This window comes from Capra hircus, chromosome 9 (assembly GCF_001704415.2).
Source record: "Capra hircus breed San Clemente chromosome 9, ASM170441v1, whole genome shotgun sequence".
Classification (NCBI taxonomy): Eukaryota; Metazoa; Chordata; class Mammalia; order Artiodactyla; family Bovidae; genus Capra; species Capra hircus.
The window spans coordinates 63878955-63894772 of NC_030816.1; the positions used below are offsets into that span (position 1 = coordinate 63878955).

At 42.8% G+C, this 15818-nt stretch overlaps 1 protein-coding gene across 1 annotated transcript; it reads left to right on the plus strand.

Moving 5' to 3' along the window:
• ABRACL (ABRA C-terminal like) lies at nucleotides 576-15401 on the plus strand. The gene is made up of 3 exons (XM_013966545.2): nucleotides 576-769; nucleotides 5874-5940; nucleotides 14814-15401. The coding sequence occupies exons 2-3, from the start codon at nucleotides 5880-5882 to the stop codon at nucleotides 14996-14998; spliced, it is 246 nt and encodes an 81-aa protein (XP_013821999.1). The 5' UTR covers nucleotides 576-769; nucleotides 5874-5879; the 3' UTR covers nucleotides 14999-15401.

Here is a 15818-nt window from a genome sequence, read left to right on the forward strand (position 1 = left end):
GTTTCTCTGCAGTAAAGCAGTTTTCAAAACTGCATTTTCTTTCGCAAATCAGACCACCCTGCTGTCATATTGCTATCTTTCTGAAAGCCCCCTGCCCTGGGGTTAAGTTCCGCATAGTGGTAAAGAATCCGCCTGCCAATGCAGGAGTCACAGGAAGTACCACTTCTATCCCCTGGGTCTAGAAGATCCTCTGGAGAAGGGCATAGCAAACCACTCCAGTATTCTTGCCTGGCAAATTCCCTGGACAGAGGATCCTGGCGGGCTACAGTCCGTGAGGGCAAGGAGTCAGACCGATTAAGCACGCAGGCAAAGGAGATCTCAGCGTTCTGCACGTTGGGGGAGGTTTTTTTCTTGCATTGGGAGAGAGATCCTGGCAGGAAGTCAATTTCCAGGAAAAGATGCGGGGGTTGGAGCTCCTTGGCTCCGAGTGGCGCGGGGCAAAAGTGGCGGTAATTGGAGCTCTGGATGCATTTTCCTAGAAGCCGCCAGCGCTCCGCCACCTGTGCGGAGTCTGCCCCCTTCTTGGCGTCTCCGCTCCAGAGTTTCCTCCTCCCAGGTTAGTCCCCGGGAGTGTGGGCGGCCCCATTCCTGAGCGCTGAAACTCTCCCCCCCTCCCCCCGCTCGCCCTCCGCCTGCGGCACACCAACCACCCTTTCTCTTCGCCTCAGTCACTTCCTTCCTCGGCTTCTTCCTCCCCAGTGCGTTGAAGAAGGCAACCAGCCCGCACCGAAGCTGCCGGTTTTCTCGGAAAAGAACAGGAGGCAGAGAGGTGAGTGATCGCCCTGGGAAGTGGCGTCCAGGCAGAAAGGATGGACTGGGGTAGCCGGGGGAGGTCAACAGCCGGAGGAGGGGATCGTGGGCTGAGGTTGGAGAACCAGGACCGGGAAGAGAGGTGGCTAAGGCGCCTGGAGGGTGTAACTGGCATTGGGCTGAGCCGGGTGCTGGGGACCGCGTGGGCGCGCCCCCCACCTCTCGGGCAGACTTCCGTACTCGGCTCACGTGACATTTTGCCGGGGGCGGACCGGGCAGGGAGATCAGCAGCGTTTATAAAGATTTTTTTTTTATTTTCTTTCTTTTTCTTTTTTCTTTTTTACCGCAGAGCAACTTGCCGGCTTTGCACTTGGAGAGCCAGTTCCGCAGAACTGAGCGGGAACAGACTGGCAGTGAGGGGCCAGGCTCCTGCCGAGGGATTCGGTGGCTTCAGGGCAGTGGGCTCTGCGGGCGCGGGCGGCGAGTGCGGATCTGAACGCACCCCGTTCTGTGTACGGGGTGGGGGGTAGTGAGAAGACATTAGCGACTCGGGGAGCCCCAAGCCGGGTCCGTTTGCGTCGCTGGGTTTGGGCGCCGGCTCTCGAGGCGCGCCTGGGGCGCACCGATCGCCCGGGAGCTAGGGCCTCGCGGAGACAAAGGCTTCCGGGATGCGGATGCTGCCGTTCCCCGGGAGTCTGCTCGGACCCCGCCTCGGCGCCCCGGAGCGGGGGCCGAGCCTTGCGCTCCCTAGCTCTGCAGCGGTGCCGGTGATGACCGTCTGATGGCCTGCGGGGGACAGGGTCTTGGGACCCCTTCCGGGCCAGCTCCCAACTTGGCTCCGGGATGACCAAATATGGAGTGTGTGCGCGCCTGCGAGAGGCGGGAAGAAACCCCAGTCATTCTTTGACCTACACCAGCTGCTCGTCGGGGATTGTGAAGGAGGGCTGGGAAAGAGTGGCCAACCCTAGTGAGGACAGGTGGCTCCCGATTCCCAGATGTTCCCACTCGAGTAGGCTATTCCTTGACTTTAGAATATCTCCAGGTATTGCCTCCAAACTTAAGAAAACAAACCAACCAAAATAAAAAAACCCAAAAAACTGGTAAGAGGGTCGTTAAATATATCTTCAAGTGCCTACTGAAAGTGGAGCATTTCAGCATATGGCCCAAACCGCCCACATTCCGCTTTCTTTGTGGTTCCCACGCACAGTGCCTAATTGGTTTCTGTCACAATGAGAGGGCTCGGCTAGCATCTGCCATCCCCTTCCCCTGAGCCTCCCATTGACCCGGCTCTTTCTTTCCCTTAGCCTTGCTCTGCCATGGCCTCTCATTGTTCTTGATCTTGCTGCTTGCACCAGCCCCAGGCTTCTGTCCTCATAAAAAAATGTCGTGGACCTTCCGAGGTTTGTGCAGCAGAGTATTTTATACTCCTTTGTCCTCATTAAATAATCAAAGAAATAAACCATCCCAGGTTATGTAGGCTAGCAATAGTTTTTAAGCCTGTCATTTTCCTACTCAAAAGGATCAGTGTAGGGAGACTTTTTTGCTTTTTAAGGGTTTTGTCTTAGTAAGCACTCAAATATTTCACACAAATACAACTTACCATTACATTTAGTTCTATTGCATAATAACCAGCCCCACCCCAAAGCAGCAGAAGAGGCAGAACAATGAAGTAAAAACAGCATTTAATTGTGGGAAACCCCTCTGAGTCAGTTTTATCATCCATAAAATAGGGATAAATAATACTTTGCAAGGTTCTTAGAATAAACACAGATAAGGAGCCTCAGGTGTAATTAATTATAAGGAAATTCTGGTTGTTTTCCCTTCTTACAATCATCTGCTTAATGTAATGCACATAGTCACATTACTTAAGAGTTGGATTTCCTCTTTGAGTCTTATTATTAAAGGAGAACTGTGACTGGTGTGGATGGTGGTGGGTGGAAGGAATGGAAAATGATGTTAAAGAGATGAATATTCTGGGTGGGAGGAAATCAAAGCATCTGACAATTAGAGAAGACTAATCCTCTTGGACATTTCCCTTTCCCTTTTGTCCAATGTGGGCTGATTTCTTCATCAGCCCTCACAGATCCTACTACTTCTGCAAACTTTATTCACCTTTAGACAGTTTTGATTATTAGAATTTTTTTCTCTTATGGCTTTCAAATCTGCCTTACTGTTTACCTGTCTATTCTACCCAATATGGTAATGCAAACAAGTCTCTTCACATGAGTACATAATGGAGTTTTATATTTTTAAAAAGCAGCAGGTCGTCTCTAGGCTAACTTTAAAAGTCAAGATTCCTTACAGTGCAAATGACAGAAACTCAAACCAGCATAAGCAAAACCACAGAAGACTGATGAGTTCATGTAACAGGAAAATCCAAGGTCATATACAGGCTCGATCATTGATGCATGGTTGAATTTTCCGTTGTGCTGGATTTATTCCTGGCAGGCTCTTTTCACATGGTATCCGTTTATATACTTGCTGGCCGTAAACTTAGAGCTCAGTGGGAGAGTGTTGTTTTACTAGTAGTCTGGCAAAATTCCTGGGCCGACCCCATTGTTCAAGATGGGATCACCTAGCCTATGCTCCAAACCAATTACTCTGACTTTGGACCATTCCTGGAGTCCAGAATGAGGCTCTACCCAAGATCCATGAGATAAGAACAAGGAAGGAATGGCTCTATCAAAAAAAAAAAAAAAAGAAAAAAATGGACTGCTGGTGCCAGAAGGTAGAAACGGTGCTGAGCAGAGAGAAACGACAGCTATTCACCACACTGACATTAACAGTTTTTTTTTTCCCTACCACTAATCTCATGGCATGTCTTTCAGTTGTGTCCTCCGGTTATATTTTACCGTTTTAGTGTCTCTCTAAAACTGTATTTTGAATTGAATATGATGTTATAATTTCACCAATAAATATAAAGTTCTCACATTTGGACACTAATTTTTGATACTGGGTTTTATGTAGCTGCATTAACCAAAGATTTGCATCTTGTTGCAGTGTTGTTGTTTAGTCGATAAGTCCCATCCAACTCTTTTGGGACCCTGTGGACTGTAGCCCTTCAGGCTCCTCTGTCCATAGACTTTCCCAGGCAAGAACGCTGGAATGGGTTTTTGCCATTTCCTACTTCAGGGATCTTCCCCACCCGGGGATCAAACCCATGTCTCTTGCATCTCCTGCATTGGCAGACAGATTCTTTACCACTGAGCCACCAGGGAAGCGCATCTTGTTGCAATATAAGCTTCTCAAATTAAAAGATTTACACAGAAGTGTAGCAGATGGTAGTGGTGCTTTTAATTATTAGCTATGAGAAATCTGGGGTCCTGATCAATATCATTTATACATAGATGTCATTCTTGTTTTTTAAAAGCTACCAAGAATTAGTTATGATCTGTCTGAATAAAATTATTTCTTCCAAATCATCACCCCAAAGTAAACCATTCAGGTCATCCTACTCTTTTCATCCCTTATTTAATTTGGAAAACTTAAAACATACTGTGCCGATGCCTCTTCTGCCCATGCTTTTCACCCTCATATTGCTGTTTCCAGTGTAAAATTATTTCCTTCTTATGGAAACTCATTCTTCCTCCTTTCCTGCTTTTCTTCTTTGCTCCAACAGTTGGGTTTCTCTCCTTCAGCTCTACCTGCTGCTTCCCTGTTTCTTGCTGGTATCTGTCTCCACCCACTTTCTGTAGCTGTTTGCCACGCCCCCTTTAGGCTTCCTTTTCTGTCTCTGAGTCCACTTCCTGCCCTTAGAGCTCTCTCTGTGCCTCACTGAAATCAGCAGCTCCCTGTCAATAACTCTCACAGATGTGTTTTCATCCCCTCTCATGCCTTTGCTCCTTTTCCTGTTTGCCAGCCAATTATTTGTTGCAGTCCTATTCTTGGTGCCAGATGGGGTCCCACAGTAGCAGAACGGTCAGATCCCCACAGAGAGGAGCTCACTGTCTAGTGATACAAGACCAGGTCATTCCAGTCAAGTGAAATGACATGGATTCACAATACTGTGGGAACATGCACAGGGGAGCACTCCTACTCCCGGGTTTCAGGGAGGGCTTCCTGGAGGAAGTTGTATCTCAGTTGGGACTGGACAAGTGAAAGTTAACTCCAAGAAAGAGGAATAGTCAGAGTTGGGTTGAAGAAGAAGCAGTACCTGTGAAGGCTGGACGGAAGAGAGTGAAGGGACATTTGAGGAATGAAAAGAAATGCCGTGTAGCTGCAACCTGGCATTCAAGGGCATAGATGTGAGGTGGCTGGAATGATGGGCACAAACCCAGCCAATGGAGGACCTCATGAGCCAAGGGAACTCACCCAGCTGCTATGCTAACCCTGAACTCCTTCCTCACCTGAAGATGAATGGTGTTCACCACAGGCTCTCCATTGCAGTCGGATTGCATTACGAACTGTTAGGGGGAAGAGCATGAGTATTTGTGAACTGGAAAATTGCATTTGTTAGGGTTCTACCTGGACCGCCTTTTTCACCTTGGGGCTCCTAGAGGGGAGGGATTGTGTTGGTTTATCCGGTTTATGCTGGAACCTCCAGCTCCTAGTTTCGGGCTTGCCCCAGGTGTGCTGCGGTTTCTCCTTGTTTCTGTGCTCTTACCTATTCTCTTCCCAACGCTTTCCCCAACTACTTACCTGGTCCACTCCTCCCCCCAGGAACCTCCCTGAAACCTGTGGCTTTCCCCTTCAAGATCCCTTAATGCCTTGGACCCTCTGCTCAAAGAGAGCTTGTCCCATTGCTAGTCATTCCAGGCCTTTCTCTGCTTCTGGATGATGAATTCCTTGAGGGCAGGTCTTGGCTCACTCACCTTTGTGTTTTTGGCGCCAGGCAGAGCTTGGGTTTGGAGTGTATAGTGGGTGCAAGGAGAATGGCTTCATTCTCCCCAACAGACTGCATGGAGTAAGAGCGGGACCGCCCACAAGGGCATTTATAAAGATGGGGGAAATGGAAGTACTCTACCTGGGGGAGATACATCACACAAGTGCTTTTAGGAAGAGGGACATGGTAAATTAATAGTGACAAATGCTACATGAAAAATACCAAGGGGCGCTTGGATTTGGCAAGATATGCGTAATGGAATCTAGAAACTAATAATACAGATTTTTTTTTCCTCCCTCAGGCAGCAATGAATGTGGATCATGAAGTTAAACTCTTAGTGGAGGAAATTCATCGTCTTGGTTCAAAAAGTAAGTATTATATGATAGATACAGTGTTTCTTCTGAGTTTGCTTTAGAGCAAGAAGGGCTAACTCTTTGGGTGCTGTGCTGTGCTAAGTCGCTTCGGTTGTGTCCCACTCTTTGGGACTCTATGGATTGTAGCCCACCAGGCTACTCTTTTCATGGGATTCTCCAGGCAAGAATACTGGAGTGGGTTGCCATTTCCTTCTCCAAACTCTTGGTAGAAGCCTAAAAGTTTTGGCAGCTGTCAGCTAACTGCTGTCAGCCCTGAAGTAATTTCTGGAGACACAGAGCTATTGGGGTATTGTGATTCTTATACAAAGAATGGTTGAGTTATTTCATTATCCTCTGAATGGAAAGAAAATCACTGTACATCTGTAACCTAGCTGCATTGAAATCTTGTAATTGAATCTTGTTCGAATTTTTGTCATACTATTAACATTCATTTTTTTTCCTGCTTTACCCTGCCACCATTTTGCAAATTGCCAAATGACTAGGGACTCACTGAAATTGCAATACATTGTCTTTATTTTCTTCAAACTTTTGAATTTTGTATAATCAGGTATTTATGTTATATAACTAAAAGAACCCATCCTTTGGGTAGTTTTTTTAAAAAGTCAGCTTTTCCCTCAGCAGCATATAAGCAGCTGCCATGAAGTTTGAGACATGTAAAATTGGTAGTATTCGTGCTCTTTTCCTAAATTGTAATGAAACCAATTCTTATGCTTATAACTGTAAGTATTAATATTTTATACATCTCGGACCAGACATGTAATAGTTTGGGGAGCATTTAAAAAATAGATTTGTTTAGCAATAACTGGAATAATGGACCCCAAAGTTTTAAAATTATATCATGTAAGTGAAAAACAACTTTAAAAAGTACCTTATAAGAGTTGTCCTGTCATTGTAGCTTTGTTTTTTTTACATTGGAGTATAATTGCTTTACAATGTTGTGTCATCATTGTAGTTTGATTTTCTTACATATAGCTGTGATTACTTATGAATCACAAATCATTTGAAATAACAAGAGGTACTTTGAAAATTCCATTGTCATTATTACAAACATCCCCTGTAGTTTTCTTTTGCTTATGTGTGACATGAAACAACAAATGTAATATTTTTCATTAAAGATACATTGAAGTATAGTTAATTTAAAACTTTGTATTTCTGCTATACTGCAAAGTGATTCAGTTATACATATATATGTATTCTTTTCCATTATAGTTCATCACAGGATGTTGAGTATAGTTCTCTGTGCTATACAGTAGGACCTTTTTGTTTATCCATTCTATGTATAATAGTTTGCATCTACCAACCACAAACCCTCACACCGCCTCCTTCTTGGCAACCACAAGTCTGTTCTCTTTGTCAGTCTCTTTCTGTTTCGTAAATAAGTTCATTTGTGTCGTATTTTAGATTGCACATGTTAGTGATGGCACAGGGTATTTGTCTTTTTCTTTCTGACTTACTTCACTTGGTATGATCATCTCTAGGTCCAGCCATGTTGCTGCAAATGGTTTTTTTTCATTCCCCTTTGTGGCTGAGTAGTATTCCATTGTGGAGGTGGCAATGGGACCCCACTCCAGTACACTTGCCTGGAAAATCCCATGGACAGAGGAGCCTGGTGGGCTGTGGTCCATGGGGTCGCAAAGAGTCAGGTAGGACTGAGCAACCTCACTTTAACTTTTCACTTTCATGCACTGGAGAAGGAAATGGCAACCCACTCCAGTGTTCTTGCCTGGAGAATCCCAGGGACGGGGGAGCCTGGTGGGCTACTGTCTATGGGGTTGCACAGAGTCAGGCATGACTGAAGTGACTTAGCAGCAGCAGCAGCAGTATTCCATTGTATGTATGTACCACATTTTCTTATAAATAGTGTTATTGTGATCATAGGGGTGCATGTATCTTTTTGAATTATAGTTTTGTCCACATTTACTACCTTAATGGTTATGTAGGTTGGGAGTCTGCCTCAATCTGTTTGAGCTGCTGTTACAAAATACTCCAGACTGTGTGGCTTATAAAAAGCAGAAATTTTATTGCATATAGTTCTGAAGGCTGCAGGCCCGAGGTCAGTGTGCCATCATGGTCAACTTGGAGCCTTCTTCTAGGTCTCAGACTTGTTGTATCTTTTCATGGTGAAGGGGACTAAGAATCTCTTTGTAGCCTTTTTATCTATCATCAGTCTGTCTATCTATTATTGTGGTAACACTGATTTATAAGATCTTGTAAGTTTCATATAGAATAATATTGGGTTGACAAAAAAGATCATTCAGGTTTTTCCGTTACATCATATGGAAAAACTCAAATGAACTTACTGGCCACCCCAATACTTGGCAGACTGAACCTGCACTTCAAAATAAGCAAGTTTACAAACTAGATGAGTGTAAGGTAATTATCATAACTTGTATAAGGATGAAATTTTGAACATTGCAGCTTCACCAGGCCTCCTTGACTTACCTGTTCCTGGTAATAGATGAATTATTGAGTTGGAAAGCATCTATGGAGATACATTACCTACTGACAGATTAAGGTTAATTATTTATGTTATGTCTGGAATAATGTTGACTAATCTAAACTATGAATTTGATGAATAAATTGATGAATTTAGTTTTATCTGTTTCTTTTAAAATAGAGTTCTTTAAAGCCTTTCATTTTTCATCCCATCACTTCAGTTCAGTTCAGTCACTCAGTTGTGTCCAACTCTTTGCAACCCCATGGACTGCAGCACACCAGGGTTCCCTGTCCATCACCAACTCTCAGAGCTTGCCCAAATTCATGTCCATCGAGTCAGTGATGCCATCCAACCATCTAATCTTCTGTTGTCCCCTTTTCCTCCCATCTTCAATCTTTCCCAGCATCAGGGTCTTTTCCAGTGAGTCAGTTCTTCGCATCAGGTGGCCAAAGTATTGGAGTCTCAGCTTCAGCATCAGTCCTTCCAATGAATATTCAGGACTGATTTCCTTTAGGATGGACTGGTTGGATCTCCTTACAGTCCAAGGGACTCTTAAGAGTCTCCTCCAAAACCACAGTTCAAAAGAATCAATTCTTCAGTGCTCAGCTTCTTTATAGTTCAGCTCTCACATCCACACTTGACTACTGGAAAAACCATAGCTTTGACTAGACGGACCTTTGTTGGCGAAATGATGTCTCTGCTTTTTAATATGCTGTCTAGGTTTTTCATAACTTATTTTCCAAGGAGTAAGTGTCTTTTAATTTCGTGGCTGCAGTCACCATCTGCAGTGATTTTGGAGCCCCCAAAATAAAGTCTTTCACTGCTTCCGTTGATTCCCCATCTATTTGCCATGAAGTGATGGGACCAGATGCCATGATCTTCATTTTCTGAATGTTGAGCTTTAAGCCAACTTTCTCACTCACCTCTTTTACTTTCATCAAGAGGCTCTTTAGTTCTTCTTTGCTTTTGCCATAAGAGTGGTATCATCTGCATATCTGAGGTATATTGATATACCATCTGCATATTGATATTTCTCCTAGCAATCTTGATTCCAGTTTGTGCTTTATCCAGTCCAGCATTTCTCATGATGTACTCTGCGTATAAGTTAAATAAGCAGGGTGACAATATACAACCCTGATGTACTCCTTTTCCTATTTGGAACCAGTCTGTTTTTCCATGTCCAGTTCTAACTGTTGCTTCTTGACCTGCATACAGATTTCTCAGGAAGAAGGTCAGGTGGTCTGGTATTCCCATCTCTTTCAGAATTTTCCACAGTTTATTGTGATCCACACAGTCAAAGGCTTTGGCATAGTCAATAAAGCAGAAGTAGATGTTTTTCTGGAACTCACTTGCTTTTTCAATGATACAGTGGATGTTGGCAATCTTTGGTTCCTCTGCCTTTTCTAAATTCAGCTTGAACATCTGGAAGTTAACGGTTCATGTACTGTTGAAGCCTGGCTTGGAGAATTTTGAGCATTACTTTACTAGTGTGTGAGATGAGTGCAATTGTGCAGTCGTTTTTGCATTCTTTGGCATTGCTTTTCTTTGGGATTGGAATGAAAACTGACCTTTCCCAGTCCTGTGGCCACTGCTGAGTTTTCCAAATTTGCTGACATATTGAGTGCAGCACTTTCACAGCATCATCTTTTAGAATTTGAAATAGCTCAACTGGAATTCCATCACCTCCACTAGCTTTGTTCGTAGTGATGCTTCCTAAGGCCCACTTGACTTCTCATTCCGGGATGTCTGGTTCTAGGTGAGTGATTACACCATCGTGATTATCTCGGTTGTGAAGATCTTTTTTGTACAGTTCTTCTGTGTATTCTTGCCACTTCTTCTTTATATATATCTTCTGCTTCTGTTAGGTCCATATCAGTTCTGTCCTTTATTGTGCCCATCTTTTGCATGGAATGTTCCCTTGGTATTTCTGATTTTCTTGATTTCTAATTTTTATCCTATAGAAAAGATTTAAGTGGATAGAGATTATTTGGAGATATAAATTCTTTAACAAATGTACCTTGACTGCTGCCTTTGTACTCAAGTGCTGGAGATGGGAAAATAAAGAAAAGTCCATCTCAGCCCTGTGGGTCTCTTTAGGTAATGAGAACACAGATAAATTGGAAGCATGTTTTGGGACGTGGTTAAGAGCATGTGCTCTGGAGTCAGACTCTAGGAAGGAATTCCAGCTCTTCCACATTCCTGCTGTGTGACCTTGGGCACATTTCTAAACTTTTCTGTGCCATGGTTTCCTTATTCGTATAATGATACTACTTTATTTCAGTGAGTGTTGGAGACACATTTTTCACACTTTAAAATCTCTAAAATAAGGATTATTTTATGATACATGGTATGCTATCGTTAAACTGGCAGTTTAATTGGAACATGAAATAATGGTGCTTCTTACAATCAATGGTGTCTTATCTTTGACAAAATGGTTAAGTGAGTTTCAATGACTATAAAATGCATCGAACAGTTCTAGGAACATACTGAGTACTCAATAAATGGTAGCTTTCATTATTGTAATTGATGGTGAATGCTTCGATTGATATACATTCCATTTTTTAAGAAGCGCTATTAACTCGACTAAAGCAATCATACAGGACTTCTCAGAGAAGGTGACATTTGAGTCCATTTTTGAAGAAAAAAGAATTTAGTTAGAAAAGAGGATCTGGGATGCCAGGTAGATGGCTTGACGTGGACAAAATTACCAGGGGAGGCGATTCTTAACACCCTGGATTACAGCAGGTTGCTCATTTTGACTGAATCACAAGATGCATGGAATGAGATGGCAGGAGGCCTGGTGAGAGGTGAGGCAAGGGCCAGAGGATGAAGAATCTTATTCACTCTATCTTAAAGGTGCTAGGGAGCCATTGAAAGATTAAAGTAAAAGAATATCAATTAAGCTTGTATCATACAAAGTTTCTTCCACATTTTAAATTCTGTATGAATGTGGAGGATGTAGTGAGGGTAAAAATGGAGAAGGGGAGACTCGTAAGGAGTCTGGCAGTTAGCCACGTGACAATCAGTTGGGGCCTGGAATTAATTATCCATGGAGAGAGAAGGCTAGAGCAACAGAAGATACGAAGAAGGTGGCATCGCTCGGACATTTGTCAGATTTAGGGGTTAGCAGGCAGGAGAACTCCAAGATTACAGCAGGGTTTCTGCCTTTGGTGGCTTTAAAAAATTTAACCTAAATTGAGAATTTACCATAGACTGGGCATGCTATAAAAGATTTTACCTGCATTGTATGTTTTAATCCTTGTAACAACTCCGAGAGGGATATTTTTACCCTTGTTTGATGGATGAAGTAACTGTAGCTCAGAGAGCTTGAAGGACCAACCCGGTTACCCAGCAGCTGCACTGATTCCTGTAATCAGTGAAAGGTTTTATTGCCATCAAAGGGTCGTCGTGCTGCTGGAAGTGAAAGAATCAAACAAGTACCTCTTGACTTTCCAGGCCAAGCATAGTCAGACTCCCTATTTTCCATTACCAACTTATTTCCTCCTCCTTCTCTTAGATGGTTACTTGAGCTGAGTAAATTAGTCACTATTCCCCTAGATACTTAACTTCTTTCACCTGTGCCTATGGCTTGGCATGTTCTCCCATTTCTTTCGCTCATAATTAAACCAGTGATCACCGATCTAGTGCTTAGCATGGGCTGGACCCTGTGCTCTGTGCTTCAGAACTGTGTCCCCAACCATACAGTGTGGGAGGTATTAAGATCCCCATTATACAGATGAGGCTTAGGGAATTTATGCAGGTTTCCCAGGCCAAGCAACTAGCAGATGGCCAAAATTTCAGCTGAGGACTGTCAGGGTATTTGTTTGTTTGTTTGTTTGTTTTGTTTTTAAAGCTCTGTATTCTATGCCCCTTAAAGTCTGGTGGCTCAGAGGGTAAAGTGTCTGCATGCAATGCGGGAGACCCGGGTTCAACCCCTGGGTCAGGAAGCTCCCCTGGAGAAGAAAATGGCAACCCAGCCAGTACTCTTGCCTGGAGAATCCCATGGACAGAGGAGCCTGGTAGGCCGTAGTCCATGGGGTCGCAAAGAATCCAACACGACTGACTGACTTCACTTTCTTTACTTTCTTTCTTTAAAGTCTAGAACAAGTACCACCAGTCATGAAATCTCTTGGTCTTGATAAACAATCATGTACCTCTTTGCCTGTTGCTCTACCTACTGTGTGTATGGTTATTTCCTCGTGGGAGGGGAAATCATTTCTTTGATAGCTAGAAAGTGATTCTATACTTCCTTCTCCCTGCCTCCAGTGCCCAGCACTCGCTAAACCCACAGCAGGAGTTTATTAAGCCGCATGCGGTAAGCTCTAGCAGAGGAGCACGGGAACCCAAGAGCCCTTCTCGCTGTGGTGGCCACCTCCTTCACAGCGGGTACACCTTTGGGAGGGAAGAACTGGGAGCATTGCAGTAGGATGGGTGAAATGTTCAGCCAGGTAGATCGAAGGATTCAGCTAACATTGGGGAAGTATCTTTGATTATCCTTATCTTTGAGACTTCCTCTTACTGACTTCTAACCAAAGATCCACCTTTTGTTTTTCCTTAATTAAAAAGACTTTATTTTAGATTTGCAATAAATTGAATTGATGGTACTGAGATTTCCCATATGCCCTCTGCTCCCACGCATGCATAGTCCTCCCTGTTATTAACATCTTCCACCAGAGGGGCACCTTCTTTACAGTTGATGCCCCTGCATCGTTGTTGTTGTTCAGTTGCTAAGTTGTGTCCGACTCTTTGTGCCCCCATGAATTGCAGCACGCCAGACTTCCCTGTTCTTCACTATCTCCTGGGGTTCATTCAAACTCATGTCCATTGAGTCAGTGATGCCATTCAACCATCTCATTCTCTGTCAACCCCTTCTCCTCTTGTCCTCAATATTTCCCCAAATCAGGGTCTTTTCCAATAAGTCTACCCCTAAAAACTCAGTTGGTAAAGAATCCGCCTGCAATGCAGGAGACCTGGTTCGATTCCTGGGTCAGGAAGATTTCCTGGAGAAGGGCTAGACTACCCACTCCAGTGTTCTTGGACTTCTCTTGTGGCTCAGCTAGTAAAGAATCCACCTGCAATGTGGGAGACTTTGGTTCCATCCCTGGATTGGGAAGATCCCCTGGAGAAGGGAAAGGCTACGCATTCCAGTATTCTGGCCTGGAGAATTCCATGGACTGTGTGGTCCCCGGGGTTGCAAAGACTGAGCAACTTTCACTTTCTTTCCCATCAGGTGGCCAAAGTATTGGAGCTTCAGCTTCAGCATCAGTCCTTACAGTTAATATTTAGGGTTGATTTCCTTTGGGTTTGACTGGTTTGATCTCTAGGATTGATCCTGCATTGACATATAATTATCACCCAGAGTCCATAGTTCACATTACGTTTCACTCTTGATTTTGTACGTTCTGTGGGTTTTAACTGATGTGTAATGAGGTCTCCATCATAATAATATCATGGAGTGTCTTCATTGCTTTAAAAATTCTTTGTGCTCTGCCCATTCACCCCTTCCCTATCCTAACCATTGAAAACCACTGATGTTTTTACTTTGTTTTCTCTTTTTCCGTAGTTTTGCCTTTTCCAGAATATTCCATAGTTGGAGTCATATAGCACATAGCTTTTTCTCAGATTGCTTTCTTTCATTTACCAATATGTATTTAAGGTTCCTCCAGGTTTTTCATGACTTGATAGCTCATTTCTTTTTAGTGTTTATTTTAATTTTTAGCATCTCTCTTAAAGACTGGACTTCCAACTAGATACTGTAGGGATTCTGGTAAATAAAGATTTCTTCATTTTTGAGGTCACCACTCCTTTCCTGGTGTTGCTGAGCATGTTCAGAATACACGTAGAGAAGTACTGTTCCTGATCTGGGGTTTCTCTTATATTTGTTATTTTTACTGATTCAACAACTAGCAATTAGGAAATTGAAGTTTAGAGACTTCCCTGGTGGTCCAGTGGTTAAGACTGCCTTCTAGCGCAGGGCATGCAGGTTCGATCCCTGATCAGGGAACTAAGATTATACGTGCCTTGTGGCCAAAAAACAAAACCATAAAACAGAAGCAATATTGTAACAGATTCAATAAAGATTTTAAAAATGGCCCACACCAAAAAAAACCTTTAAAACAAAATCAAAATTTAGACAGAGAGGAATGGTCCACCATATGAGCACTGTAACACATTCATTTTTTGTTAATATTTCTTAGTTCTTACTCCACTCTTTGTACAGATGATACTAAGGCTAGAAGATACACTACACATTGCATTTACTCCATTCCTTGTTGAATCTGGCAAGAAGTTACACTGAATTTTTGACCGTTGACTGTTACATTGTGATGTTGGTTAACCTCCAGTTGTTTATGAAAGATGATGGGTATTTGCCATACATGGTGGCAATAAACAGACTTTGCATTGGCTAATATTGTGTTTTCTCAATTAGATGCTGATGGAAAATTAAGTGTGAAATTTGGGGTCCTCTTCCAAGATGACAAATGTGCCAACCTCTTTGAAGCACTGGTAGGGACTCTAAAAGCGGCGAAACGAAGGAAGATTATTACATACTCAGGAGAGCTACTTTTGCAAGGTGTTCATGATGATGTTGACATTATATTGCTTCAAGATTAATGTGGTTTGCATAGCTCTGTTTATTGTTTTTTGTTTGTTTCTGGTAAACTGGAATATTAAGTCAAAGGACAAACATACGAGCCTACTTAATGTATTTTTATAGAACTTTATAAATGAAAGGAGACTCATTTTAGAAGTCTGTCCTTTTTTCTATCTTGAAAACAAATTTGTGTGTTACACTGTAAAATGAACAAAACCTATTATTTTTCTCAGGAATCTGGTTGGAAAATGTAAACAATGGGGCTTTTTTGGTGGGGGTACCAGGAATGTTTGTTTCATAAATTATTCATAGACAATTTCTGCAGATATTGGACATTCTGTGAAATCAGGAAACAAACTTGTAAGACTAGCTCCCACAAGGAATATAATGTTTATGTAATAAAAACATATAACTCCCTTAAAATTGTCTTATTGTCTCATTTTGTCATTTGAAATTTATGTACCTCACAGACTTGAGTTTTTGCATCAACGTTAGGTAACTGCAGTAAAAGTTTTCTTAATTTGGGGAAACATTTTCTTAAAACTACAGAATTTAAAAAGTAGAGATGATTAGTGTTACAGCTGGGCCCTATTAAATATAATGATTTTGATGCCTATAATGTGCTTAACACTAGTAGGGGACATGCCCCAAAAATGTAACTCAAAGACTCCACTTTCTAACTGGATTAGTCAGACCCACCTGAAACAGTACAGGAGTATTTATGATTGCATGTTGCAGCTTGTAGTATAGAACTGAAAATGATACAGAATCTCAAGGAGGACAAGATCAGTGAAAGGCCTTGTGGTTGGAAGAGGTATAGCAGAGGAAAAATTTGTAGGA

What these genes read in the sequence shown, in the direction of transcription:
- ABRACL (XM_013966545.2), top strand. Translation starts at nt 5,880, where the DNA reads ATGAATGTGGATCATGAAGTTAAACTCTTAGTGGAGGAAATTCATCGT. An exon ending in TCATCGTCTTGGTTCAAAAA is followed by an intron (nt 5,941 to 14,813) that starts GTAAGTATTATA and finishes TTTCTCAATTAG; the next exon opens with ATGCTGATGGAAAATTAAGT.